The sequence below is a fragment of the Oryctolagus cuniculus genome, chromosome 7 (genome assembly GCF_051225735.1).
Source record: "Oryctolagus cuniculus isolate XC-2025 breed Fujian yellow rabbit chromosome 7, ASM5122573v1, whole genome shotgun sequence".
NCBI lineage: Eukaryota > Metazoa > Chordata > Mammalia > Lagomorpha > Leporidae > Oryctolagus > Oryctolagus cuniculus.
This window is the reverse complement of record NC_142873.1, coordinates 125,035,236-125,061,899: the sequence shown is the minus strand read 5'-3', so window position 1 is coordinate 125,061,899 and position 26,664 is coordinate 125,035,236. Positions and strand designations below refer to the sequence as shown.

The following is a 26,664-nucleotide window of genomic DNA, read 5'->3' as shown; positions in this document are numbered from 1 at the left end:
TGGGCCTCCTCTGCTCTGCCCCCTCCCAATTCCCTGGCAAACGTCTCTCCTGTTGCTACAGAACTGAGAGCAGCCTGGGCTCCGGCCGCTAAGACAAGCATTTCGTGGCAGTGTTTCAAAGGCAGAGACTGGGGCGTGGAGGACGTGCGGGGACACCCCGCTGCAAAGGAGAGGGCCTGGAGCCAGGCCCAGGGGAAGGAGGCAAAATGAGGGCACGCACAGGAACAGAAGTGAACCAGCGAGCTCCCCGAGGCAGAGGCTTTTTATAACCAGCATTAAATATTTATTACGCTGTCAGGCTCAGGTCTGTACACAACGAGGTGGAGGGGAAAATGGAAAAAAAAAAAAAAGCAGGCATGGGACTCGGATGGAATCCAGGCTCCTCTGCTCGCGGTGTGCGGTGCAATTGCGGACAGATGGCTTCGCCTCCCCAGCCTCTGCTTCCTTATCAGGGAAGTGAGGGGAATGATGCTTCCTTCACAGGAAGCAAGGCCGGCCAGAGGAAGGAAGCAGCACAGGGCCTGGGGCCAGCCGCAGCAGGACGGACGGCGGCGGCAGCCCAGGAGCGACAGGAGAGGCACTAGAGCTCCTAGCGGCAGCAGCAGGGGGAGCAGCGGTGGTGGTGGCTGGCGGCAGGCAGATTGGCAGAAGTATCAGCAGCATTAGTGTTCATGGCAGCAGTGTCACTGGCCACACCAGTGAGAGGAGCTGCTGGTGCAGGAGAAACCATCTGGCGACCGTAGGTTCTGAAATCAGGTCGGGCCTTTAGGAAAGGACTAGGGGGTTCAGTAAATCTGTGTCCTCCCTCTCTCCATGGAGACTGAGGCCTTGAAGGTCATCCAGGACTTCGAGTCCCAAGTTGAAGGCATCTGCCCTACCCAGGGAGCCCTCATGCTGTCTGCAGCAAAGAGGAGCCGTGGACGCAGTCTGCGCAGTGGGGAGTCTCCGAGAGGGCAACACTTTGGGAAGACGCATCTGTAATTGGGATCCAGTTGTCAGGACTTTTGGATTTCAGATTCATTTATGCTGCTACATGTATCGAGTGCCTCTGATGCGTCTGGGACTATGTTAGGTGCTCTGAGAAGCATGGAGAGGAATGCAATCCAATTTCTGCTCTCATATAAGTTAAGCGCTGGTGGGGGAGGTGGCAATCGTCTGAATGAAATAACTGATAATAGGGGAATCAGCAAGTGGCAAGGCACAAAAGAAAAGGAAGTGACCAATTTCAGCTGCTGAGGCTGGGGTGGAAGTCATGGAGCTGGGCCGTGCCAGCTGCCTTGAAGGATGAGAATAATTTTCGTTAGCTAGGCTGGAGATCATGGGCAAAGATGGGAAGGACCGAGCAGGCAGAACTGGTGAGCCTTGGTGATTGAATACAGGTAGGGTATGAAAGGCACAAAGGTGGGACAATATCATGGCTCTTGCCTGGGACAACTGATTTGAAAGGGTAACAAAAACCTGGGGTCATGTTTTTATTTTTATTTATTTATTTTTATTTATTTGACAGAGTTAGACAGTGAGAGAGAGAGAGACAGAGAGAAAGGTCTTCCTTCTGTTGGTTCACCCTCCAAATGGCCACCATGGCTGGAGCTACGCTGATCCGAAGCCAGGAGCCAGGTGCTTCCTCCTGGTGTCCCATGCAGGTGCAGGGGCCCAAGCACTTGGGCCATCCTCCACTGCCTTCCTGGGCCCCAGCAGAGAGCTGGACTGGAAGAGGAGCAACCAGGACTAGAACCCGGCGCCCATATGGGATGCCAATGCCGCATGCAGAGGATTAACCAAGTGAGCCACGGCACTGGCCCCAACCCAGGGTCATGTTTTATAGATTCTGGAAATTTCCAAGAGATAACAGGTTAGCAGAGCATCTGTAGGCAGGTAAGTCAGGGGACTACCCTGTAGGCCACCCAGTAGGAGGTGATGGTAGAAGTAGCCAGGAAGGAGGATGTGGAAAGGGGAGAGAAAGGGAAATGGATGACAGTCCTGCTAACAGGTGCTATGGTCCCGATTTAAAGATGGGAGAAGCAAATTGTGATTTAAATGATTCATGAGATTTTCAAGTGGTGGAACTCAGATTAAAACTCAGGTCTGTCGAACCTGTCGGACTCCAGAGTCACTGTGCAAAACAGCTTGGAGATCCACATGACACAGAGGCAGGGCAGTGGGCCGTGGTGCCCAGTCGGCTGCCTGTGAAGAGCGAGGGAGAGGAGCTACACCAGTGGCCGGGTGCCCAGGGCGGAAGCAAGGACATGAGCAAATACAGCAGATGAGGACTTAAGATTGACAAGGGGTCAGCCAAAAATAGATCCCAGACCTTTGGGGTCAAGTGAATTTAAGCAGCAAGGAGCTATACCCGGCATCCCAGGGATGACTGTCTGAGCTGCTCCAGCCTGGTGTTGGGCTTCGGGGTTGAACTGAGAGGCAGTGGTGTGTGGCAGAGTTGAACTGGTGCCCAGGTCCTGTCCTGGTACTGACTGGCACGAGACTTAACCACACGGGTCTGAGTTTTTTCCACTGGGGAAAACAACCCTGGAACGGCACATACACTGAGTCTGGTGGGAGTGGGAAGACCTGGCAGAGCTGGGGGTGCTTCAGGGGAGTCCAGAGTGTGAGCCGGCAGAGCATGTCGCCATGGTGACCTCCTAGGGACGGTCGTGATGACCTCATAGTCGTGGTCCCTGGGATGCTGCATGCCCATGGAAAACAACACGGAAAGGGCCCCGTATGCATCCTGGTCAGATTTGATTGCGGTTATTTTAATAGGACACGGTGCCTTGTAGAACCTGGACTCCCTCCTCTTTCTAGTCTAGGAGGTTCTGCCTCCCTGCCCTGCTGGGTGAGTGTTGTGCTCACACTGTCTTCCAACTGTTCCAAGCCCAGACTTACAACGCCTGTTTCCTCCTGCTCAGGGGCTAAGGGCCACTGGAAGATCCCATCCCGATCATCTGTAGTTCCACACTCAGTGAACACAGACATGGCCACATAACCTGTGCTAGGAGCTGAGACTGAACGATGAATGAAATCCAGGTCTCTGGCCCAGCCTTGGTCCCTCAGTGAGACTGTCAGTTTTCTCATACTCATGTCCTCTACTCGGGCAGTGTTTATGCTTCTGTCTGCACTCCATCATCCAGGGGTGAGGAAAAAGTTTGGCTGTAAGGAAGCGGAAGTGTGACTGCAACAAGCAGGTGGGGCAGTGGTGCAGAGGTGGGGCAGGGGTGGAGGTGGTTTGGGGAAAGAGTTCCAGTCTGTGCCAGGTATTTTACAGAATATCATTATATTTTAATCCACACCATAACTGTTTGAACTAGATAGCAAGAACTCCTGTTTTAAAGATGAAAATCCTGAGGCTTAAAGATGTTAAATTATGGGGCCAGCACTGTGGTGCAGTGGATTAAGCTGCCATCTGCAGTGCCGGCATCCCATTTGGGCCCTGGTTCCAGTCCCAGCTGCTCTGCTTCCCTTCCAGCTCTCTGCTAATGGCCTGGGAAAGCAGTGGAACATGGCCCAGGTGCTTGGGGCCCTGCATCCATGTGGGAGATCCAGAAGAAATTACAAGATCCTGGCTTTGGTCTGGCCCAGCCCTGCTATTGTGGCCATTTGGGGAGTGAAGCAGCAGATGAAAGATCTCTTTCTCTTTCTCTCTCCCTCTCTCTCTGTAACTCTGACTTTCCAATAAATAAATAAATCTTAAAAAGAGAAAGATTGAATTCTTTGCCGAAAAACCACACAGCTAGTTAATGGAAGTGCTGGGAGTCACACTTAGGTGGGTCTGACTTTTTAAACTCAGTCTGTTCCTATTATGTTTCAATGTCTCCCCTATTCTGTCTGACCCTGGTGTCCTGTGGGCTGAGATGAGACAGGAGGGAAAGGACATGTAGTCATGGAAGCCATAAAGTGCTCAGGACACGGGGACTCCGAGGAAGAATTCTGAACAGCTGAGGGGCATGGAGGCCCAGTCGACACACTCCAGAGGGGCAGGTGAGTATCTGCCTGGAGTCAGTAACCCACAGGGTGCCAGTTTGGGTCCTGCGGTGATCACCTGGGCAAGCTTCCGGGAGCCCTGGAAGACCTAGAAGCTTCTGCATGTGAAGTGGTAAATGCACTCCCCCCGCCGCCACCCCCTACCTTTGCATCTGGAGAACTCTGGAGTGCCCAGAAGGCACTCAGACAAGTGTGTGGGTGTGTGATGGCTGGCGCAGCAGCTCACGAGGCTAATCCTCCGCCTGCGCGCCAGTACCCTAGGGTTCTAGTTCTGGTTGGGGCGCCGGTTCTGTCCTGGTTGCTCCTCTTCCAGTTCAGCTCTCTGCTGTGGCCCAGGAAGGCAGTGGAGGACGGCCCAAGTGCTTGGGCCCTGCACCCCATGGGAGACCAGGAGGAAGCACCTGGCTCCTGGCTTTGGATCCGTGGAGCGCTGGCCGTAGCGGCCATTTGGCATTTGGGGGGTGAACCATCGGAAAGAAGACCTTTCTCTCTCTCTCTCTCTCTCACTAACTCTGCCTATCCAAAAAAAATGGCACTCAGAAAAGTGTGTGGGTGTGTGATGAGGGGTGGGAGGAAGGGGAGGCTTCAGTGTAGGAGCTACAAAGGATTTACAGCTTTCCCAGCCCAGAAATTTGCATGCTTGCTCTCCTCTCTAACCTCCTTCATCTCCACGGGTGCCATTGCTTTCTCGATTTCCTGCTGTACTTGCTTCCCGTCTCCACCTGATTTTACTTGAGTTCCTGGAGAGGGACCAGTGGAGAGCAGTGGAAATGGAGCTGTGTTCGAACCAGGTGCTCCTTAGCCATGTGAGTGCAAACGAAGGGTTTCACCTTTACCACACTCCCTGCTCTCACCTAGGAAGTGAATACAGTGCTACTTATTTCCTGGGACTAACTGGGAACTCCAATAAGGCGAAGTTTACAATGGCATCTAAGGCAATAACCAGCAGGCAGTGTATGTTCAATAGATGTTTGGCAGATGTATTAATAGTTATTGAATGCTAATCACTCCACACTTCATGCTTAGTTCTGCTTTTATTAACTAGAAAAATGAGCTGGGTGCCAAACATATGAAAAAGTACTCAGGATCACTAGCCATCAGGGACATGCAAATAAAAACCACAGTGAGTTATCATCTCACTCCAGGTACAACGGCTATCATCAAGAAATCGAAAAGTAACAAATTCTGGTGAGGTTGTGGAGAAAAGGGACCCCTATTACATTGTTGGTGGGGATACAAATCAGTACATCATTATGAAAACAGTATGGAGATTTCTCAGAAAATGAAAAATAGATCTACCATACGACTGAGCTAGCCCACTTCCGGAAGACACGATAATGAAATGAAGTCAGCACGTGAAAGAGATATCTGCTCTCCCATGTTTATCACAGTTCCACTCAGAAGAGCAAAGATACGGAATCAACCTGGAGGTCCATCAACTGATGATTTAGGTGAAGGAAATATGAGCTATTTTTCAGAAAGACAAATACCGTGTTTCCTCTCATATGTAGAAGTTTATATTTACATATATGATCAATGGGAGGAAGGTGGAGTTTCAGTGATAGGTGCTAAAAAGTTTTTGTAGATTTCCTAGACTGAAAATTAACATGCATTTATTTATATATGTGATGTGTGGATGCCATAGTAACTGGTACATAGAAATGAATAGGTGCTGTCTTCATTCTACCCTTCTTTACTAATTTTATGATCTTTGTCACAACTCTCATATTATGTGATATTAACATAACCACTCCTGTTTTAAAAAATAGTATGCATGTATACATATATGTATCTTTACATATCAAGTGAATATGGCAAAATGTCAACAATTGTTAAATCTATGTGTGCTCATTGACTCCTTATTTGTACTCTTTCATATGGTTTTAAACATTTTAAAATAAAAAGGCAAAAATAAAGGAGTTGGGGTTTTCCAAGGCTGGCCTTAGGGGTGTCAGCTGAGTCACAGTGAGAGAGTAGAATCCATCCTGTGTCCCTACCCTGCCATCATGCAAGACTCCAGGGAGAGCTCCTGACTGCAGGCCTCCTCCTGATGCTACAAAGCAAGCTTCAGAGGTTGCTGACCCAGCCCTCTCTGCTGTGAGCTTAGTAGTGAAGAAGCTGGGGCAGGGAGTAGAGGACTCCAGTTTGTCTCCACAGCTCTGAGGGTAAATATATTTTCAGTCGCCTTTCTGAGCCTCTACACTGATGCAAAGAAACCAGCACTGCCTTAACGTGGAGAGTGGTGTTCCCATCTAGCATGGCCCTCCCCTCCACACTCTTTTGGCTTAGATGGTCTCGCACTTTGAAATGCACAGAAGCCAGAAGACGGCTTTGTTGGATTCGGAGACGTGAACAGACAAGAAGATGGGCTGGAGCGCCCCCTGCTGGGAATGGATGGCTGGTTCACTTGCCAGCTTGTTGCTGTTCTCCACCTCAGTGCTGAAAATATTTCCCCTACAGTTTGAGACCATAGTATAACCTTGTCCAAGACAGCTGAGGAGAAGCTGAGCAATCCAAAGCCACAGGAAGGGCCCCTGCCAACCCTTGGTCTTATGGTCAGCTCTTTCCTTTCTGATTTGCTGACGTGGAGAAGCACACACTCTTACAGCAAACACATCCTGCATTATAGCCATGCTTTCTCCCCCTGAAGGAATGCTAAATGCTAGCAGTGTCTGTATGCTGTAATTCAGAGACTTTTAATGTCACTGTGTCTAGCTTTAAATGATACCTTTTATTCTGCACGTTCCATTCTCTGACATCCAGAGATGTAACTTCTTGTCTCATGTCATTTCTCCTCAGAGTCACAGCCTGGGAGGGGATGCTTCAAAGCACCCAGATTCCAATCCAGCCTCCCACTACAGAATGGACCCCCTGTCTCTCCTCCCTGTTCAGGCTCTACCTGCATACTCTGGTGACAGGGGCCTCACTGTCTTCCAGGGACGCCTGTCCAATGGTTACCAATTGTATTCACTCAAAAGTTTTCTTGATCCTCAGTACAGAGTTTTCTTGTTGAGACTTGCTCCTGGATTTGGTGGTTACCTCTGGGCAATGCAGAACAATTTGCTTCTTTTGTTCCATGATGTCCTTTTAACTTTGAAGAGGCTGTGTCCTTGCTTTCCTACTCCTACTCCCTCTTAGTTCCCGTCTTAGGGATAAACAGCTCCAGTCTCCTCATCCATTTCTAATGAGAAGTGATTTCCAGACTTGTCACCGTCCTTGGCGGTTTCCAGATGATCACAGCTATCATTAAGTGAGCACATAATTTTTTCTTCTGACATTCCCCACATCTGAATTCATTAAATCTCCACAACAATTATAATGAGGTAGATATTTCTGTTACCATCATATAGATGAGGAAACCAAGATCCACAGATGTTAAATAACTAGCTTAAAATCACATAGGTTTTAAGAGATACAACCAGGGTTTGAATTCAGAATTAGAATCGATAGTGACTTGTCTCTAAGTTTTTATTCTTAAACCACTAGCACAGCTTCTGTCCATTGCCTAATCAATCAGTTCAGTTTTCAAAAATAGGAGGTTGATACTTGTACATGGTCACACCCTTATGGCAGTCGCCTGGCCAAGAAACCCTAGATCTGGACTCTGATGCTCTCATTTTAGACTCTGTTCGTGCTGTCTACAGTGAAGCTGTCATGTTGAGCTGGTTTCAGTCAAACTCCCCAGGACTGACACAGAAAGTGCTGGAAGGTCATGCCCTGACTGTTCTTCCCTATCTTGGTGACAGAATCCCTGATCTCAAAGTGATGCTTACATCAATCTGGGGTTGGCTGGTTGGTTTTTGAGGAAGGGAGACCTAAGGGAAAGGTGCCAAGAATGCTCAGAGGAACAGAGGAGCTGCACAAACTACTTTATTTATGTTCCTCTGGGCAAGAAGAACACAGGGGAGAAGCTGTATATACAACACAACATCTGTAGCCAAGTAACTTATGGTTCTTTGTTATCGTTTCTGAAAACCAAAATGCAAAAGGCGAGCAAGCTTAGCTCTTGATTTTTGCAACCAACTTTGAAAATCTCCAACCTAAACCAAAAGCAAGACTAACTGGAGCTTTGTGCTAAAGGCCCTATCTCCCTGGAGCCTTCCTGCCTCTCCCTATCTCCTAATCCTCATTTCCGGGAGGTCATTTTAATTAGCAGGCTGTCATGGTGACTCAGCCTGCTGCTTCCACAGACAGGAAGAGAGCAGCCTCCCCGGGACCCATTCATCATACAAAGGCACTTTCTTCTTCAGAAAAATGCACAATATTTAGCTTGCCCCACCTCGGGGACTGCAGCCGCTGTTGTTTTATTTTATCATTCCTGCTTGCCTCAGGGTGCATTCTTTTGTCTTTTGCAGCTCCCTTTGCTGGCAATCACCCTTTCCTTATTGCAGATTACCAATGGCTACCTCTTCAGGGGTCAGGCTTGATCCCTGTCACCAGGGTTCTGGAGACCTTCACCGTGACAGACCTTCTGGAATGAGTGCCAACACTTCTCATTTTGAGGGGGCTACACTTTTGATCAAACTGCCCAGGAAAGGGAAATGGCTTCCTGAACACTTCTTGGAAGTTTCATGCTGGGCTTTAGAGGGATGGGAAAGCAGCATGCAGTTGATAGAGACTCTATCTATCTATCTATCTATCTATCTATCTATCTATCTATCTCAGACATCGTTGATTTCAAAAATTCTGTCCCATTTTTCCCAACAGCATGTTTGCCTTGGGGTTGCATGTGTCGATTTGGGCACTGCGTTTCTAAAGCTGTAAACAATCATAGCCTATCCGAAAAGGCAACCTTCTGTAATAACTACATAACTTTAAAAGACAAAGAACTAGCTTGAGATGTGTGAAAGCCCTTAAAAAGGTGTAGGCTTTTGAATCTCCACGGTGAGGAAAATAGCATCTGTGCTGCCTGGTTCCAGGCTCCTATTTGATTCCTGGCCTTGAGCTGCAGGCTCCCAATCAATTTTCCATTGGTAACAGGGAAAATCAATGATGAAATTTCTCATTTTTCCCCTTCCCTTTCACTAGCCTATGCGTTATCCCACGCATCCTTGTCTTGGAAACCAGAGAAAGGTGATAAAGGTGATTAATTTCATGCCTCAGCAGGAGATGCATGCCCCTGCCCCCCCACGGAACCTCCCTGGTCTCCATGTCTTTAGAAAGGATTTGCAGGGTCTCTGTGGTTCACCTAGCTCTTCTTGCCCCCTTTGCTGTTGGGGTAGTTGCTCCGCAGGAATGGGTGCTTGTAGGGGCTTTTTCTTTCCTGCAAAGAGGGAGATAACAGTGAGAGAGAAGACAGCACATAGACACACCATAATGAAATCATTTGTGTGCATGTCATCTCCCCCGCTGGACCGTGACCTCCCAGGTGCAGTGGCCCCAGAACCCAGCTCACTGCCTGGTTCAAAGCAGGCACTGCAGCTTCAGTGAATGCCTGTTAGGTGGATGGACACATTGTATCATTTTGATTCTGCAGAAAACTTAATGGTTCTACAGCTACTACTCTTCCACCTTTTCACCCTGATTCCAACTCATTAACACACTGCACAGTGGAATGGGGATAGAAACATAGAGGAGCTATCATTTGGAAGAGCATGGGAGTGCATTCCCTTCATAGCAATTGTGAATTTCACTGGCTTCTTTATATTCTTCAGCATAGCCCAACTATGACATTGCATAATGTCTGTCTCCTCAACAAGACAAGGGGCTCTTGGAGAGCAGAGAACTGTCTGGATCATCTCCACATCTCATCACCCAGTGCAATACCCTTAACACCACTGATGAGGAACTGTCCATTTATCTTCTTTGTTGACATCCTGGATCACGAGAAGGGACCAAGTTTTATTCATTTTTGCATTTTCCCTCTTGCAGTGCCTTGTCTGTTATGTGGTTGACTGACAAAATGATGTGATCTTCATTTAGCCATTGGATAATATTTATTTTTGGTAGAAAGAGTGGGCTTTAATGACAGAATGAACAGAACTGAATTCCCAAGCTGGCCATGTATGAGATGTGGATGTGACTTTGGGCAAGTTATTAAGTTTCTCTGAGCTTCATTTGTAAGATGGGAATAAAATATTCCCACCATGCAGTGGTATTGTGAGGCTAAGTGAGATGTAAGTGAACACACTTAGTGTCTTCCCTACCCTACCGCGATTTACACAACTGTGGTGTTAGCTGTTAGTTTGGGTCCCACAAACTCTGGAAGTGACAGAGATGAGGTGGTTGTGGATGCTGTCCTTGTTACTTGCAGTGTAGGAGAGGAAATAGGTGCATAAACTAACTGCACGAAGCAGCAACTCCAGTGCACTGCAGAGAGGGGTAAACACCATAATGCAGGAGTCTCTTGGACTTCATTTGAATTAAGAATGGAGAAGTGCTTTCTTGTAGCTCATCTCACTCTGACCTTGGGATACCTATTTTCCTTCATTGTTGTGTGATCTTGAAGCAGTCCTTTTCTTTCTCTGAGTCTTCATTTTCTTTCTTTTTTTTTCCATTTCTAAAATAGGAGAAGAATCCACGTTCTTCCAGGCTCTTAGGCTCTGGAAAGATGGAAGCTGATGCAGAGTTTTGCAAATTCTGAGGCACCGTTTACATATCATGGAGGGGTGTGGCTCTTAGCACACAAAGGGAGCAGAGGACATGCAATGGGCATGTTTTTAGGGGAGGGGAAAGGTAGGTGTGCTTTCCCTAGAGAGGCAAGTCCAAGTTTGATCACAAGTGGGGTAGCGGCAGGTGGATAGTGGCATGGAGATAAAGTGTGCAGCATCTAGGGAGGGCTGTGATGGTACAGAATGATTTGAGAGGGTGGGTTAGGAAGGGAAATGGCCTCTGTAACCAAAACTGGTGGCTGCAGGCGGGGTAGGGGGAGGGGAGAGAAAGAGAGAGAGAGAGAGAGGAAGAGAGTGGGAGAGAGGGAGAGAGAGAGGGAGAGAGAGAGAGAGGGAGAGGTGCACTGGAAAGCAAACATCCCATGCTCTGGGGCCTCTGCAGAGGCTTTCCCCTTCCACTCCTGTCCAGACTCCCCTCCTCTGGGGACCCGACTTCCCAGAAAAGAAGCCTCCCTCTTCTCCACACTCCTGCTGCGCCTTGCACAGCAGGCTACCCAGTGACCCACCGTTTTCTGAGTTGCCTCTTTCCCACCTGTTTATCTCCTGAGACTGAGTTCGACACACTGGCTTTTTATTTATAATTTCTGAGCCATGCGTAAGCCTGGGGTGGAGTGGGCACTTGGGGAGCATTTGATGAACAGAACTAAACTGCTCTGGTCTCGTCTTTGCCATCTCTTTTGCTCTAAGCATCCCGGCCTGTCACTGCCCTACAAAGTGTCTTGTTAGGGACTGCTTCCTGCCTTCTCGCTCCCGGCCTCCCAACCAAGAATACCCTCTCTCCCCTTTCTATTTCACCAAACTCAACTCTGCATGGCCCTTTTTTTAAAAAAAATTTTTTGACAGGCAGAGTGGACAGTGAGAGAGAGAGAGACAGAGAGAAAGGTCTTCCTTTGCCGTTGGTTCACCCTCCAATGGCCGCCGCGGCTGGCCCGATGGCAGGAGCCAGGTACTTATCCTGGTCTCCCATGGGGTGCAGGGCCCAAGCACTTGGGCCATCCTCCACTGCACTCCCTGGCCACAGCAGAGAGCTGGCCTGGAGGAGGGGCAACCAGGACAGAATCCGGCGCCCCGACCGGGACTAGAACCCGGTGTGCCAGCAACGCAAGGCGGAGGATTAGCCTAGTGAGCCGCAGCGCCGGCCTCTGCATGGCCCTTGAGACAAACTCAAACTCTACCTCCTCCCTGAGGCATTCTTGGGATATGTGTGCTAGCTGCCAGATACTTGCCAGGCTCTATAGGAGAGCAGTTTCTGCTTGTGTCTCACTTTCACCTCTCTTCAGTAGAAACGGGTCCAAGTCCAGGGTTTCTGGGTCTTCTTCAGATGTACCATTTTGTAGTTCAGTTGTAATCAGGATGTTGCTAGGACTTGATCTATGGTAGGCCCTGTACCATGCTCTAAGGACACATCCTATCTAGAGGAGAAGCCAGACAGAGACACTGTGACAGCAGACCATGGACATGCATGCTAGAGGGAGCCTGTTGGAGAAGAAGCTGTTCCGTCTTAGGTGGAGAACAGTAATAAGCAAACCCAGGGCATGATCTTTGGACCGAGATTTGTAAGATACCTAGGAATTCATCACCTATAATGAGCAGAAAAGGAGGAGACTCCAGGAAGAGGGAAAAGGATGAACAAAGACATGGAGGCATGCAAATGGCCAATGTGTGCATTCTGGAGCATAGTTCATGGAGTGGTGGAGCACAAGTGGGGAAGGTGCTCACGGGGCAGGGGTGCGGTAGGAAGCCGTAACTGAAGCTGAACATTAGACCAGGGTCTTGACTAGCAAGAAGAGGGCCTGGAACATTCTGCTACAGGAACTGGGGAGAAACCAGGGAAGGATTCTGAGAGTGGGCATGATCTGACACATAGCTGAGTACTCATTATGCACAGTTCAGTACCGTCGGTGATCTTTGCTTCTGTACACGCCTTTGTCCCATGTACAGGTGGCCTTCTGATGGACAGGGGCTATGTGTGATCCTCCAGCACAGGGCCTGGCACATAGCGGGCTCCAGTGTATAGCTAATGATCCCCACCGCCCCCCAACACACATATACACATCAGAACCTCACTACGGAGCCAGCCCTCCCAGCCTCTTGCTGAGCCCAAATCCACCCCCACTCAGAGGCTTCCCACACCCCCGCCTCCACTCCCACCTGTGCTGCACCACTGGTGCTTGGGTACCCACAGAAGCCCACTGGCCTCTTTATTTTCCCTGTGCAACTTTATGACCCTGGATGGAGCATTTGGGACTTTAGCTACATGACTGTGTCATTGTGGCTCGAATAAATGCAGGGGCTCAGTGTTGGTCCTCAATGCCATGAACCTGAGCTGGGGCTCTTGTGTCCATGTGTCTGCCCCTCCGCAGGGGCCCTAGCTGAAGGACCCAGTACCCAGGCAAGCTCCCACAGAAGCTGACATATTGTAATTATCCCCCGTGATGAGAGAAAACAAAGATAATTTTGAATCAAAACATGTAATTTTCCTTTAAAACTAAAACTGCTCTTTCACTTAAGCTATTTGATGCTTGGGTGGAAAATAACACAGAAGAGGGTGAAATATTCAAATCCTAAATCAGAGTACACAGCCTGTGTCCTCCTGGGAATTACATTTTAAAGGGCTACTGACCAATTTAGAGCTAAGTGGTGTCTATAGTCTGAAGAGGCAGAGATGCTGGGAAGAGAGCTCTCAATTTCAAGATGGGTGCATTTCTCTTGAGTCCTCATGGCTGTGGACTTGTGAGGAATGAGCCCCCCAGCCCATTCTTAAAGAGAGCTCCAAACCTCAGGACAAAGGGATGCTATGAGCAGTTAAAATGAGGGCCCTAAGGATTCCCCTGGATCATCTGGACCCAGCTTCAGGGGCCCCTCTTCCCCTGTCCCAGAGAACTCTTCCCTGTCTAAAGCCGAGAGGGAGACGGGAGTGAGGACTTAGACTCTAGTCCTGCCTCTGACCGCATGACCCTGGCCTGCTCCTTCAGCCTTCCGTGGGTCTCATGTCCACAGCCATATCATGAAGAGGGGCTATCGGGGGGGGGGGTATATTTTTCTGCCAAGGTTCACTTGGATATTTATAGTGTCATTTGTGTGGGTCATACAAAATTATAAGCTTCAACATTAGCCTGCTTGGGCTGGCGTTGGGGAGCAGTGGGTTTAGCCACCACCTGTGAGGCCAGCATCCAAAATGAGCACTGGTTTGAGTCCCAGATGCTCCACTCCTAACCCAGCTCCCTGCTAATGTGCCCGGGGAAGGCAGCAGGCAATGGTGCAAGTGTTTGGGCCCTTGCCACCCATGAGGGAGACCTGGATGAAGTGCCAGGCTTCAGGCTTCATCTAAGGCCATCCTCAGTTGTTGCAACCATTTGGGGAGTGAAGCAGCAGATGGAAGCTCTCTCTTTCTGTCTCTCTCCCTCTTTCTGTAACTCTGGCTTTCAAATAAATCATTTGTGAAAATAGCCTGCAACTGATCTGTCGAATTAGGAGTCCTGCCTGCGGTTGCCATGGCAGGGCCAGACCCAGTGATCTTGCAGGCCTCAGATGGCCCACTGGCTGGACATTCCCCACCCCTGGGAGGCAATCGCTAACGTGTCCCTGAGTCGCAGCACCATTTCATTGGTCTAGGCAACAAGGGTGCAACATGCAAGAACGAAAGTACTGAAGGACCAAGATCATTTTTATCAGGCTCTGTTAAGAGGACCTGAAAGAGACAATCCCCAAATTAACTTGCAAATGAGATTCTAGGAATTCTTTTGAGCTTTCTAAAGCTTTAAATGTGTAAGAACTTTAAACAAGCGGGAATGGCTTCTGAGAACGAACTGAGCACTTCCCTCCAGAGCGGAGGCCCTTGAAGGCAGGGGCCATGCCTTATTCATCTTCTCCTTCCAGCGTCTCCCGGCTGCCAGAGGCTGGCAGAAATTGCTGCTTTTCCTAAGTCAATGGATGCAGGGCAGGCTCTGCAGGGGCACAGAGAAGAGAAAGGTGGGACAAGCAGCCCAGGTGGTCTGTGAGCAATCCCAGAAGGGTACCAGTGAGAGGGCTTTACTTAGGCCTGAGGCCCCGCCATGCAATTCACAGCACGGTGGAATGTGGATGGACCTTGAAATGTCATCACCCAGCACAGCCACACAAGCCACGGAACTTGCCGCAGCCCGTGGTGAGCTGAGTGGACGTCTGTCACTGCAACCTTGACACCAGAGGGCTCTCCCAAGCTCCTACCTCATCTTCAAAGTCATTTTCAGATTTTGAAGTTTATTTATTTAGTCACTCATTCATTTTCAGATTGGGACATTTCAGAGGTTGTTGTTATTCCCATTTAATAGGTTGGTAGACAGAAGCTTCAAGAGACCAGGGAACTTGCTGAAGACCTCACAGCTTGCATGAGCCTGAGACTGAACTTGAACCCGCACTGATGAACGTCCACTGGAAGTAGAGCTTGCTGCAGTCCAATCCAGCTTTAGAATTATGACAGCATGAAATCAAACCCTGGCTCTGCCAAGAACCCTTTGACCTCAGGCATTTCTCTTTATCTCCCCGAACCTCCGTTCCCTTATTTGTAAGAGGGGAAACATAACGTCTGTGAGGAATAAAGATGATCCGCAACAAGCACTTCATAGCATAAATAACAGTGATTTGTATTTTTTTTATTAGTAACAGGGTAGAAAGGCAGGGTGCATCAATGCAAAGGCCTTGAGGCATCACCATACATGGGCAGGATCATGGCCAGGATCAGTGGAACGAATGGGCTGGCAGGAGCAGAGAGGTGGACATCATCAAGGAGCTGGATCACCGAGGGAGCAGGAGATGAGGCCTAGAGGTAGGGCCGGGCCAGCACATCCCAGGTGCCATTGGACATCATGGTCCAAATGCTGACTGGGCTTGCCACCGGCAGGCATGGGGACGCCAGGCCCTCAAACGGGATGGACGCTTGCCTTGGATCGTTTCTCCTCATTGGCCCTGCAAGTTGGCCCCAGCAGAGACGTCAACATGGATGTTTTCCAGGCTGTGTCCGCGCCAGCCCCAAAGAAGGGGGTCTACTTGTACAATTAGGATACGCTGTGCTGAGGGCTTGTCCTAATAATGACTACCACCGTCCCCACTTTACAGATGAGGACACTGAGGAACTGGAGAAGTTCATAAAGGAAGCCTAGGGGAGCAGGTATCAGGAGGAGCAGCATAGGAAACACCCACACTAACTTAGAACAAGGACTGAACTTGGCTTCCCGGTGACTGCTCATCCCTGGGATTCCAACATTAGACTCAACCCTGGCAGTATCCCCTCACTCTCTGTCCCCCACCCCCCAATGAAACCTATGCTCAGGAAACAGGCTCTTCTGCCCCCTCCCATCTCGGTGATTGGGCAAGGTTACCGTGCCCATGGCACCCACGGGAAGCAGGGCCAACTAGACGCTCAGGGGTTGCCCCAGGACACAACGGCAGGTAAACAAGACTTGGTAAACAAGTAAGCCAGACTACTCTGCCCTGCTCTGCTACTTACCGCAGCCTGGGCACGGGGATTGCCACCTTCTCAACCAGGGCGTTCAGCCGATAATAATCCAGAAACGTCCTTGCCACATTCCTGCCCAGCTTCATATCTGAGGGGCGTGTGTTAAGGAGCTCTGAAAGGAGACTGGGGCAGAGTGAGAAGAAGACTAGTGATACAAATGGTAATAGAAGTGAAACGGCAACACCACTCACTCTTCCAAGTGTTTTGTAAGGACGCTTTTCTTGACACTCACAACACGTTACATGTTAATTACTCTTATGATCTGCATTTTACAGAGAGCAAGCCTGAGCTGAAGTTAAGTAAGTTGTCTAAGATCACAGAACTGGGAAGAGGAGAAGCCAGGATAAGGGGCCAGGCCGTCTTACCCCAAACCTGTGCTCATAGCTTTTATTTATTTTTTAAAGATTTATTTATTTACTTGAAAGGCTGAGTGACAGAGACAGAGAGCTCTTCCATCTGCTGATTCACTCCCCAACTGGCTGCAATGGCCAGGGCTGTGTCAAACTGAAGTCAGGAGCCTGGAACTCCATCTGGAGTTCCCACATGGGTGGCACAGGCCCAGGTACTTGGGGCCATCTTCCACTGCTTTCCCAGGTGTGTTAGTAGAGAGCTGGATTAGAAGTGGAACAGCCAGGACTTGAACTTGTGCTCCAATATGGGATGTTGGAGTTGCAGGGGGCAGTTAAACCTGCTGTGCTACAATGCTGGCCCCTCATAGATTTCAAAACGTACTACAGCCCTTTACAATCAGTAGGCTTCCCTGGTCTGGCCTCAGGTGCTCAGGATGAAGCCAGATAAACAAAGCCAAGAGCAAGAGATCCTTTGTTATATACAGACCGTGCCCTATCCAACCCTCCAGGATCAGTATTCTATTTTAATAGGTAATTTCTGGTTTAGCTGTCAAACTCTGACACTAAATAGAGTACCCATTCCATCTTGAAATTTTACTAATAATGAATCTTCGGGGTAAGGATTTATGGCCTGTTGAAGTTCAAACCCCCTGGGGAAAGGAGGGCGGGTCCATTCTATGTTGACCATTAACACCTGAGTATGAATTACTCCACTCTCCTAGTCACCAACACAGAGTACCTGCACTGTGCATTGCATGTTGCATGTCAACCCACCCATCTCACACACGCTCTTCACTCTGCCTGAAGTGCCTCCTGGACTTTGCCCGAGCTAATGAGTACTCGCCACCCCTCCAGTGAGGTGGCGTCTCTTAAGTAGGGCATTCCAGGATCCTCCTGCCTTCTCTGCCCAGGGCTGCCATTGGTTCCTTGTTTCCTATCTCCGTACGTGTTGAACAGCTTCACTTACAGTACCGAAAGCTTTTCTCATAGTATGGGACTCACGTTTGCCCTCTGGAACCCTTAACCCTTCCTTCTCCCTGAGCTCAGCTCTGAGCAGCCACCCTGTCACTAGCCCTTCCCGGGGAGACCACCTATGCCTCTGAGTTTCTCCTCTTGCTTTTTTTTTTTTTTGACAGGCAGAGTGGACAGTGAGAGAGAGAGACAGAGAGAAAAGTCTTCCTTTGCCGTTGGTTCAGCCGGCGCACCGCGCTGATCCGATGGCAGGAGCCAGGTACTTAACCTGGTCTCCCATGGGGTGCAGGGCCCAAGGACTTGGGCCATCCTCCACTGCACTCCCTGGCCACAGCAGAGAGCTGGCCTGGAAGAGGGGCAACCGGGACAGAATCCAGCGCCCCGACAGGGACTAGAACCCGGTGTCCCGGCGCCGCAAGGCGGAGGATTAGCCTAGTGAGCTGCGGCGCCGGCCCCTCTTGCTTTCTTACCGCTAGAAGAGGCCAGCATCGTGTTTCCCCGGATGATGAGCAGCCTGCCCTACTGGGCCAGAGGAGAGTCCCCTCTAGTCCTTTTCCACAGTGTAGTGTAGTTGTTCCACGCCGCAGAACCACCCGTGTCACTCCGCCAAGCACAGCCCTTCAGGGGCTCCAAGCCGCCTTTAACGCGGCATTTCAAGGCCCGATCCCCAAGGCTGCTCACAGCGGGTTCCCTGATTTCTTTGCCAGCTCTGTGCCTGCCGCCTCACACCTTCTGCGCCCCTTGCCTTTCCGAGCCCGGCAACACTGCACTTCTGCCTCCCGGCTTTGCTCATGCCGGGCCATCCTCCCAGACCAGCGCCTCCCCTCACCTGCCGTCCAGGACCCGCCCCTTCTCAGCCTCCAGACCTCGGTTCCGCTGTCCGTGCGCTGGGTACCTCTTCCATGCACAGTCTCTTTCCCAGGCCCTCACCCACCAGATCCTTTCCATACTATGATAAATCTAGGACAACTGAAGAAGACATTTCATGAAGAGGACACAAAATTAACACCAATGCAGAGATGAATGTCCACTCACCCATCTGTCCATCCATCTAGCCTTCCACACATACGTCCGTCCATCCATCCATCCATCCATCCATACATACATCCATCCATCCTTCCTCCCAGCCATCCTTCCTCCCAGCCATCCAGCCAGCGGCCCACCCATACAACATGCTTAGAAGACTGCACTGTGCCAGGATCTGTGTGATGGGAGGGCCCTGGTGGGTCATGGAGGAGAGTATGAAGAGATGTAGTTGGTGACAGTTGCTGATGGCCTTCCATCACTGTCTGGGGCTGGCCTGGGGCATCCAGGCCACCACTCTTCCCAGGGCCATGGAGATGGGCCAGCATCTGAGAAGCAGTCAAGTGAGTCCTCACCCCCTTCTTCACGGAGTCCCCAGGCCGGGGGTAGGCCTGGCCCAGGACCTGAAAACTGGCGTTTATGGAGCACCTGCTGTGTGCCTGGCACTGCACTTAATGCTTTGCCTGCATATGCATTTCACTCTTTAAAACAACCCCGTGCAGGAGGTGACCTTGCTTGGGGAGGTTGGGTAACTTGTCCACAGCCACAGAACTGGTCGTGGCAGTAGAGTCAGGACTCAAATCCAGGTGAGACTGACCGCAGAACTGCGATCTTTCCATTACCCTGGGCTGTTTCCCAACTTGAAAGCACCTTTTCTGTCAAAGCGTGAGTCATCCCAGGCCAGCGCCTGGGGGGAAAAGGAAAAACACCGGACAAGGTGTTTATGACAGTGAGATGCGCTGCAGGCTTGCTGTGCTCCGAGGCTGCCACCTGCTTTCTCATCTGGATGTGACCGACCTTCTCCGTCCCATTCATTAAAAAAGTTCACAAGCTGGCATTGGGTATGGCCTCTCTGACCAGCAGACCCCGAAGGCAGCCTCCCTGCCAGGGCCCACAGAGGCAAGCTGGCTGCTTTAACCCAGCCAGTCTCTAGCTGGCTCGAGGAGACCGAATCGCAGGGTATGGGCTGACAGAGCCACAGGACGTGGAGGAAAGCAGAGGTCCCTGTGGGCTGAGTGAGAAAGTTGCAGCAGAAGTTCTGTCAACAGATGTATCCCATCCAAGTCCCGGCTGTGCCACATGCTGGGCACACAGTCTGTGCTTTCCAAAGATTGTCTGCAGCAGTATCGCATCGCCCAGCTCATGGGCTGTTCCAGGATACAGCCGTGGGGCTCCTGCCACGAGAGTGTGTTCTATGTCCCTGCCCTTCTTTCGTGTATGGGAATGAACGGCAGAGTTGACACTGGGGGTCCTATGAGGCAAGGTCAGAGAAAGGTAATGTTACTTGCACCTTGCTTGTCGGAGTAGTTGAACTAGAGTCCCGAGCTTGCAGGCAAGCCTTCAGACGGACCCTAGGCCCTGGGACTGCACGGGCAGAGGTTCCTGGTCGACCCACGTCTCCTCCAGCGCTCTGCTGTTCCAGCTCTGGCCGTTACTGACTGCAATCACACCAGTCTCGAAGCAAGAGCCCCCATCTAGACCGCCTCCAGTTTCTGACCCCCAGAGAACATGCAAGTATAGTGATTGCTCTTTCAAGCCCCACTACGTTTTGGGAGATTTCCTAACATACAAATTGAGAACTGAGACACTGTGTGACCTTGTACAAGTTATTCTGTCTCCCCAAGCCTCGGTTTCCTCATCTGTAAATTGTGAATAATAATGTTATGGAGTTGTTGGGATTAGTATGTGATTGCACTCGCCTGTGAATAACCTGGGGGCTGCCCAGCGGAAGGAATGGGGAAGCCAGAAGCCTGGGCCCTGCGCCCTATCTACACTGAGAGCCGGACTTGCTGTTACCATACGAGGTATCCTTGTTAATCGATCCTTTCGGATCTTGCAAGGGAAGAGGGTGAGCTTCTCAGTGAAATGTCCCACTGCAAGGTGTTAATCATTTGGGGCAGTCTCTGTTTAGAAGACAGCGTGTTGAAGACGGGAACGTCTGGGACAACCCTGTTTCCCTTCCCCCTCCAATCCTCAAACTCTGAAAGCCTCGCTCCAGATTATTTACTGCAATGGCCCTGCTCGAGTCCAGGAATGGGACACAGGTGAGCAGTGGGGAGGGATTGATTGAACATTTTCAATTAAAATAGGCTGTCTTTGAACAAAGATTTAAGATCTGGGCAAGGGGAGGCAATAATTCTCTTGCCTAGAACCCTTTTCAACATACTGCATTTTTTTTAAGAGAGAAAAAAAAATGGAGGTGACAACACTCAACTATTCACTGTCAACGAAATTCTCAGGATGGTCTGTCAATGGGAAATCTCACACCATCCTCAGAGCCTTATGTAGGTCACTGACCTGTTTTGCACAGATGGTAGGGAACGCCCTGCCATGAGAGGCAGGTGGGATCCGGACCCTCAGAGCAGACAAGCAGGAAGATCGACTGGCATTGTCGGAAACTCGGACTGACTTGGTGACTTTGGCCCAGAGCTGCTTAGAATTAAAGGGTGAGTTGCCAGCCCCGTCCTCCTATTTCATGGGGCCCTCCAATAGATCTTGAGGATCTGAACTCTGAGAGATCATTTCCATTCATTCCTTCACTCATGCATTCATTCGTTGATTCATTTGGTGGCCTCTGCCCATGTGTATACTGCTGCAAAGCAATGGAGAATGGGGTTAGGTACAGAAGGGTCAGGCAAATGCATTCTACAGTCTAGAGGAAGAAACCTACAAGTCCCAATTAAGTACGCTACCAAGCAGGCTGCTGTATTGTCGCCTTCCCAACAGCAAACACTGCTATCCTTAGAGTTCCCTTTGCAACACATACAGGGTCATTACCTATCACACAGCTTTGCCACAGCCCTGCAAGGTGCAAGCACGATTCTACACATTTTTCACAGGTAAGAAGCTGAAAATCAGAGAGTCTATTTGCATGGTTAACCCAGAATCTCGTGGCCTGAAAGTGACAGAGAAAGCAATGCACACATGTTGTCTTTTCTCTTGAGTGCATGATCTGAAATAGGACAGTGAAGTGCTTGAGGGCCCATATATCTGAAAGGTGAGACTACAAGATCAGTCTGTAGATGGATTAGTGAGGGCTTTGAATGTCAAGTTGAGGAATGTACACTTCTATTCTGTAGGCAATAAAAGCCAGTGAGTGTCTATGAGTTGTATCTGTGATTCATCTGCTCAATATGTGTATTTGTCCACTATGTCCAGGCTCTTTGGAAAGCTCACGGTATACTATGGTTAACAACAAGAACAACAAAATAGAAAACCACAACAATGGTTCTTAAGTCTAAATGTGGAAATAGATGACAAGGTATTAGTAATTTAAAAAAACTCAAATAACTAAATAATTATGACTGTAATAGCACAATGAAGAAAATGCACAAGGTTTGGTGCTGGCACTGTGGTGCAGTGGGTAAAGCCACCACTGGGATGTCAGCATCCCATATGGGTGCCAGTCCAAGACCCGGCTGCTCCACTTCTGATCCAGCTCCCTGCTATGACCTGGGAAAGCAGTAGAAGATAGCCCAAGTCCTTGGGCCCCTGCACCCGCGTGGGAGACCCGGAGGAAGCTCCTGGCTCCTGACTTTGGATCAGCGCAGCTCTGGCCATTGCAGCCAATTGGGGAGTGAACTAGAGGGTGGAAGACCTTTCTCTCTCTGCCTCTACCTCTCTCTGTGGGTAACTCTGACTTTCAAATAAATAAATCTTAAAAAAAAGCACAGAGTCTGTAACTGAGGATAATGGGGGCACAGGCAGGCCTCTGCAGAGGGGACAGGCAAGCTGAGGGTGGACAGTGGGTGCAGCAGGGATGGGAAGAGGTTAGTGTAGCATGCTGGACAGGGACTGGATCCCAGAGGCCCCGTTCTGGGTCACCTGTAAACAGCTGGACTTTGTGAGTGAATGGGGAGCTCCTGAAGAACTTGAAGCAGGAACACAACGCAGTCAGGTTACATTTCTCTCCTCCCCTCCCTCCCCTCCCCCCCTTTCATCCTCTCCCCTCCCCCTCCCTCCCTCCCTCCCTCTCTCTCTCTCTCTCTCTCTCTCTCTCTTTCTTTCTTTCTTTCTTTCTTTCTTCTTTTCTTTCTTAATATTCATTTATTTGAAAGGCAGAGTTACAGAGAGAGAAGGATAGACAGAAAGAGAGAATTTCCAACCACTGGTTCATTCCCCAAATGGCCACAATGGCCAGCTGTGCCGAATCCAGGATCCAAGAGCTTCATCCCAGTTTCCCTCATGGGTGCAGGGGCCCGAGGACTTGGGCCACCTTCTGCTATTTTCCCAGGCATGTTTAGCAGGAAGCTGTACCAAAAGTGGAGCATCTGGAACTTGAACCAGCACGCTCATAGGATGCTGGCATTGTAGGAGGTGACTTAACACTGTTGCCACAGTGCTGGCCCCTGAGGTATATTCCTTTAGAAGGTCACTGCTGTGCTAAAAACCAGGAGGCTGTTGTTATGGTGCAGGCAGAAGATGAGGGGACCCGGACTGGACAGGGCAGCGGGGTGGGAGAGTGCATTTGGGGAGGAAGAACTGACAAGACCTGCTGCCGGAACCTAGCTGTGGGAGACACACCGCCGCTACATGCTGTGACTTAAAGACACAGAGCAAGGTGTGGGGAAGCTGGGGACAGGGAGCAGGGAGCAGCACTAAGCGGAGTGGCCACAAGAGGTCTCTCTGGTAAGGTGGGGTTTGCTTGGCCTCAGAGGAGGCCAAGAAGCCGGCCAGCACCTAGGGTGCCTTGGTCTTCCTCTTCCAACACATGAGCTGAGGCCATCCCTTTGTGAGCGGGGCCCTTGCTAGTCCAGGCATACACCAGACAAGTCCTGCTGGGGGCCAGGAATGCCTCCTCCCTGGCACGTGGCAGCTCCCTGTCCACAGACACTTCCCCTCTCCCAGAGCAGCCTCAGAGGCGACGAGGCTCACACGTCCTCCAAGTGGCCTGTGGCCTCTCCCTCCCCCTCCCCCACCCCATCCTGCTCTTTCCCTCCAGGCCCACTCTGAAGCCTTCTCCCACTTCCTGCTCCTGCAGCTCACGGAGAAGAGCACCCGCGCCCTGCCTGGCTGCCCTGCCCCCGGGGATGCTGAGGCCAGCTCTGATCATCACAAACCACCCTATTTCATCTCCCTTTTCCCTCAGCTGTGTGCCACAGGCAGCTCGGGTTTCTGGCCCCTTTTTGTACATGAGCAAGTAGAAGTCACTGGTCTGATGAGGCACACCAAGGATTGGCGCGAAGAGCATTGAAGCCCGTTCATTCTTTATTCATCTACTTATTAAGAGCCTTCCTGGGCCAGACACTCTTCCACCAGCTGGGATGAAATGAACGGAAAAACAGACACAGTTCTGGTCTTCCCGGAAGTCTTTCCCTGTCATCCTGCCTCCAAATAAGAAAATGTAACTCCTACCTGCTCCCCGTTTAGAAACCCCCAGAGAATTCATTCTCTGCTCACAGTCCTACCCCTGCCAGCAACAGATGATCACCATTAAAGGGGCAAGATTAATTCTGCAGAGCGGTAGGCCAAGGAAGAGTGATTTCTCTTCGGTGAGGCTGACAGCACTGCTGGAATATTAAGAGGCACCTGTCTGGGAGCCTCTAGGTGAAGCCCGAAGAACAATGCGACAATGAAATATCTTTTGTCTCTGCCTCCCTCACCAATCCTCCCACGGTGTCGGACAGGTGCATGACTAAACCGATGAATCCCTCTCTGAAGTGTGGTGTGGGGGCTGCAAATGTATTTGCAGGCAAGTCCCGAGGCGCCCCTGAGGTACAGAGGCCTGGGAATGAGAGAGAAGGGGCGGGTCAGGGAGAGTCAGGGAGGGACAGCAGGAGACAAAGAGACGGGCAGAGGCAGACACCAAAGGAGAAAGAGACGCAAGCAGGCAGCTGGGTACACAGAGAACCCCATCGGGCTGGAGAGGGAAGAAAAGGAGAGAACGGTAATCAGAGAGGCCGAGAGAGACTCAGACTTGGAAACTGAAGCGAAATGGAGACAGGGAGAGAGAGAGAGAGAGAGAGAGAGAGAGAGAGAGAGAGAGAGAGAAGAGAGAGAGAGAGAGGCAAATGTAGACAATAGGGGAGAGGGAGAGGACATAATGCAGAAAGGGATCAAAGACAGAAGCAGAGAAACACAGGCCTAAGAGGAGGCGCATGATGAGCTGCAGCGCCATGGAAATAGACAGAGACAGTGAGGGAGGCAGAGGAGGGAGACCCAGGCAGTGGCAGCAGGGGGACCCTGCTTGGCATGGGTGCAGTGCCGTTCCCCAGGCGGCTGTCACCTGCCAGGCTCACTGTATTTGTGTCAGCATCAGGGGAGCTCACCCCGTCATCAAGGGACCACTTAAAGTTTGGGAAACACCGGTGCGGGGGGTGGGGGGCTGCTACACTGGTTTCCTGTTGCCACTAAAACAAATGGCCATGGATTGAGTGGCTTAAAGCAATGCGCATGTATTCTTTCACAGGTCTGGAGGTCAGAAGTCAGAAAATGGCTTCACGGGGCCCAGTTCCCCGTGTTAACGGGGCCACACTTCCTGCAGGGGCTCCGGGGAAGCGGATGCTTTCTGGTATCCCTGACACCCCAGCAGCAGCTCCAGGGTCACATTGCCTCCGTCGTCCTCTGCAGTCCAAGCCCTTGCCTTTGAGAAGGTCACAAGTGACTGCATTTGAGGCCCTACCAGGTAACCCAGCATAATCCCGGTTGCCCAGATCCCTAACAGTAAATCTGTTAAGATCTCCTTTCCTTCTAACATTGCATTTATTACCGGATTCCTGGGGATCAGAATCAGCACATCAGCACACCCCTGCACACCTTGCTGGGCGCTCAGCTCAGTTCACTGCCCCTGACCCCACAGGTGACAAGTGTGTGTGTCGGGATTTGCACCAGAGATGTCTAAGGCGGGCGTGCTCCTCACAGACATCACTTGCTGCCTCTCAAGGCAGGAGAAACCCACACTGGTTTGCACCACGTTGTCACCTGTTTTCCCTCTGAAACAGATGGCAAACCCACTGCTTCCTGTTCTCCCACTACTTCTTTATTTCGGACCCTGAATATCTGAACTGTTGCTTCAGCCTCCTAATCGGTTTTTTGTTCTTCGGTTTTCTCCACTGCTGCTGAGAATGGTGCTCACTCAATTGCTAAGCTGGTCACTTCCTGATCTGTAACCCCGCACAGACTGTCACTTACAGGGTAAGAGCTAAACTCTTACATCAGGCCTCTGTGGTCTCCCATGAGCCAATAGAAGTCTTTGTCTCTGCACTCTATCTTGTGCACCTGTTTATAAGCTGAGGGCTCCAGTCTGAAAGGCTTGTGTTTTAGTCTAGGCTAACTACAGGTTCGCTTTATGACCTTGGACAAGCTACTTACCCTCTCTGAGCCTCGGTCTCTTTGTCTCTGGAATGGACAATGAGACCCACTTCACAGGACTACTGTGTTAATTAGGAGTTCAATATCCCAGCACCCAGGGCAATTCTGGTATGTAGTAGCTGTGTTTATTGTCATTAGTATTGATGAAACTTCCACCTGCAACAAAGTGTGAGCTCTTCCAGGGTGTGGGACAAGAGTGTGACATGGCCCCAACTTGTTTCCAGGGCCATTCAGGACACGGTAGGCTTGCGGAAAAATCACGACAAAAGGAAACAAAACACGAAGATGAAAGAGGTGGAAACAAATGGATGGGAGACAAAAAGAGAGGAAGAAATTATTTTTGAGGGCCGGTGCTGTGGCATAGTAGGTTAAACCACCGTTTTTGCAGCTCCAGCATCCCATATGGATGCTGGTTCAAGCCTCGGCTGCTCCACTTCCAATCCAGCTCCCTGCTAAATGCACCTGGGAAAGCAGTGGAAGATGGCCCAAGTGCTTGGGCCCCTGCATCCATGTGGGAGACCCAGAAGAAATTCCAAGATCCTGGCTTTGGTCTGGCCCAGCCCTGGCTGTTGTGGCCATTTGGGGAGTGAACCAGCGGATGGAAGATCTAGCTCTCCTCCTCTCTCTGTAACTCTGCCTTTCAAATAAATAAAAACAAATCTTAAAATCATTATTTTTTAAATTCTGCATCTTCTGGATTCATACTAAGATCTTACAGGCTTCATCCCTGGTGGGTGCCTCAATTTTCCGTCCTGTGTGATTAGCTGGAGGTTGATCTAGAAGAACACTCAGTTGAATCTTTGCTCTCTGCTCAGGGATGTATCTCCCTGGAGCAGGGCACATCCTTTCTGGCCCAGCAGGTGCGAGCTGCCTCCTCAGGCCCCAGGGTGGTGCTGACCACACTGATGGGGCATCTGCAAGA

General features: G+C 50.4%; 1 protein-coding gene across 2 annotated transcripts in view; it reads right to left on the bottom strand.

Annotated features, from left to right (window-relative positions):
* Positions 1-5,938: 5,938 nt before the first annotated feature.
* The window catches only part of LOC100353437 (AGBL carboxypeptidase 4), a 1,500,799-nt gene continuing 1,480,073 nt past the window's right edge, over positions 5,939-26,664 (bottom strand). The window contains exons 12-13 of one of the 2 annotated variants that reach the window (XM_089300715.1): positions 16,078-16,174; positions 5,939-9,241 (exon numbers count right to left, since the gene is read on the bottom strand). In XM_089300715.1, coding sequence (XP_089156841.1) covers positions 9,163-9,241; positions 16,078-16,174 — 176 coding nt within the window. In that variant the 3' untranslated portion in view covers positions 5,939-9,162. Of the gene's footprint in view, positions 9,242-15,211; positions 15,537-16,077; positions 16,175-26,664 lie in introns of those variants that run through there. The other variant, XM_089300716.1, reaches the window with a different exon arrangement.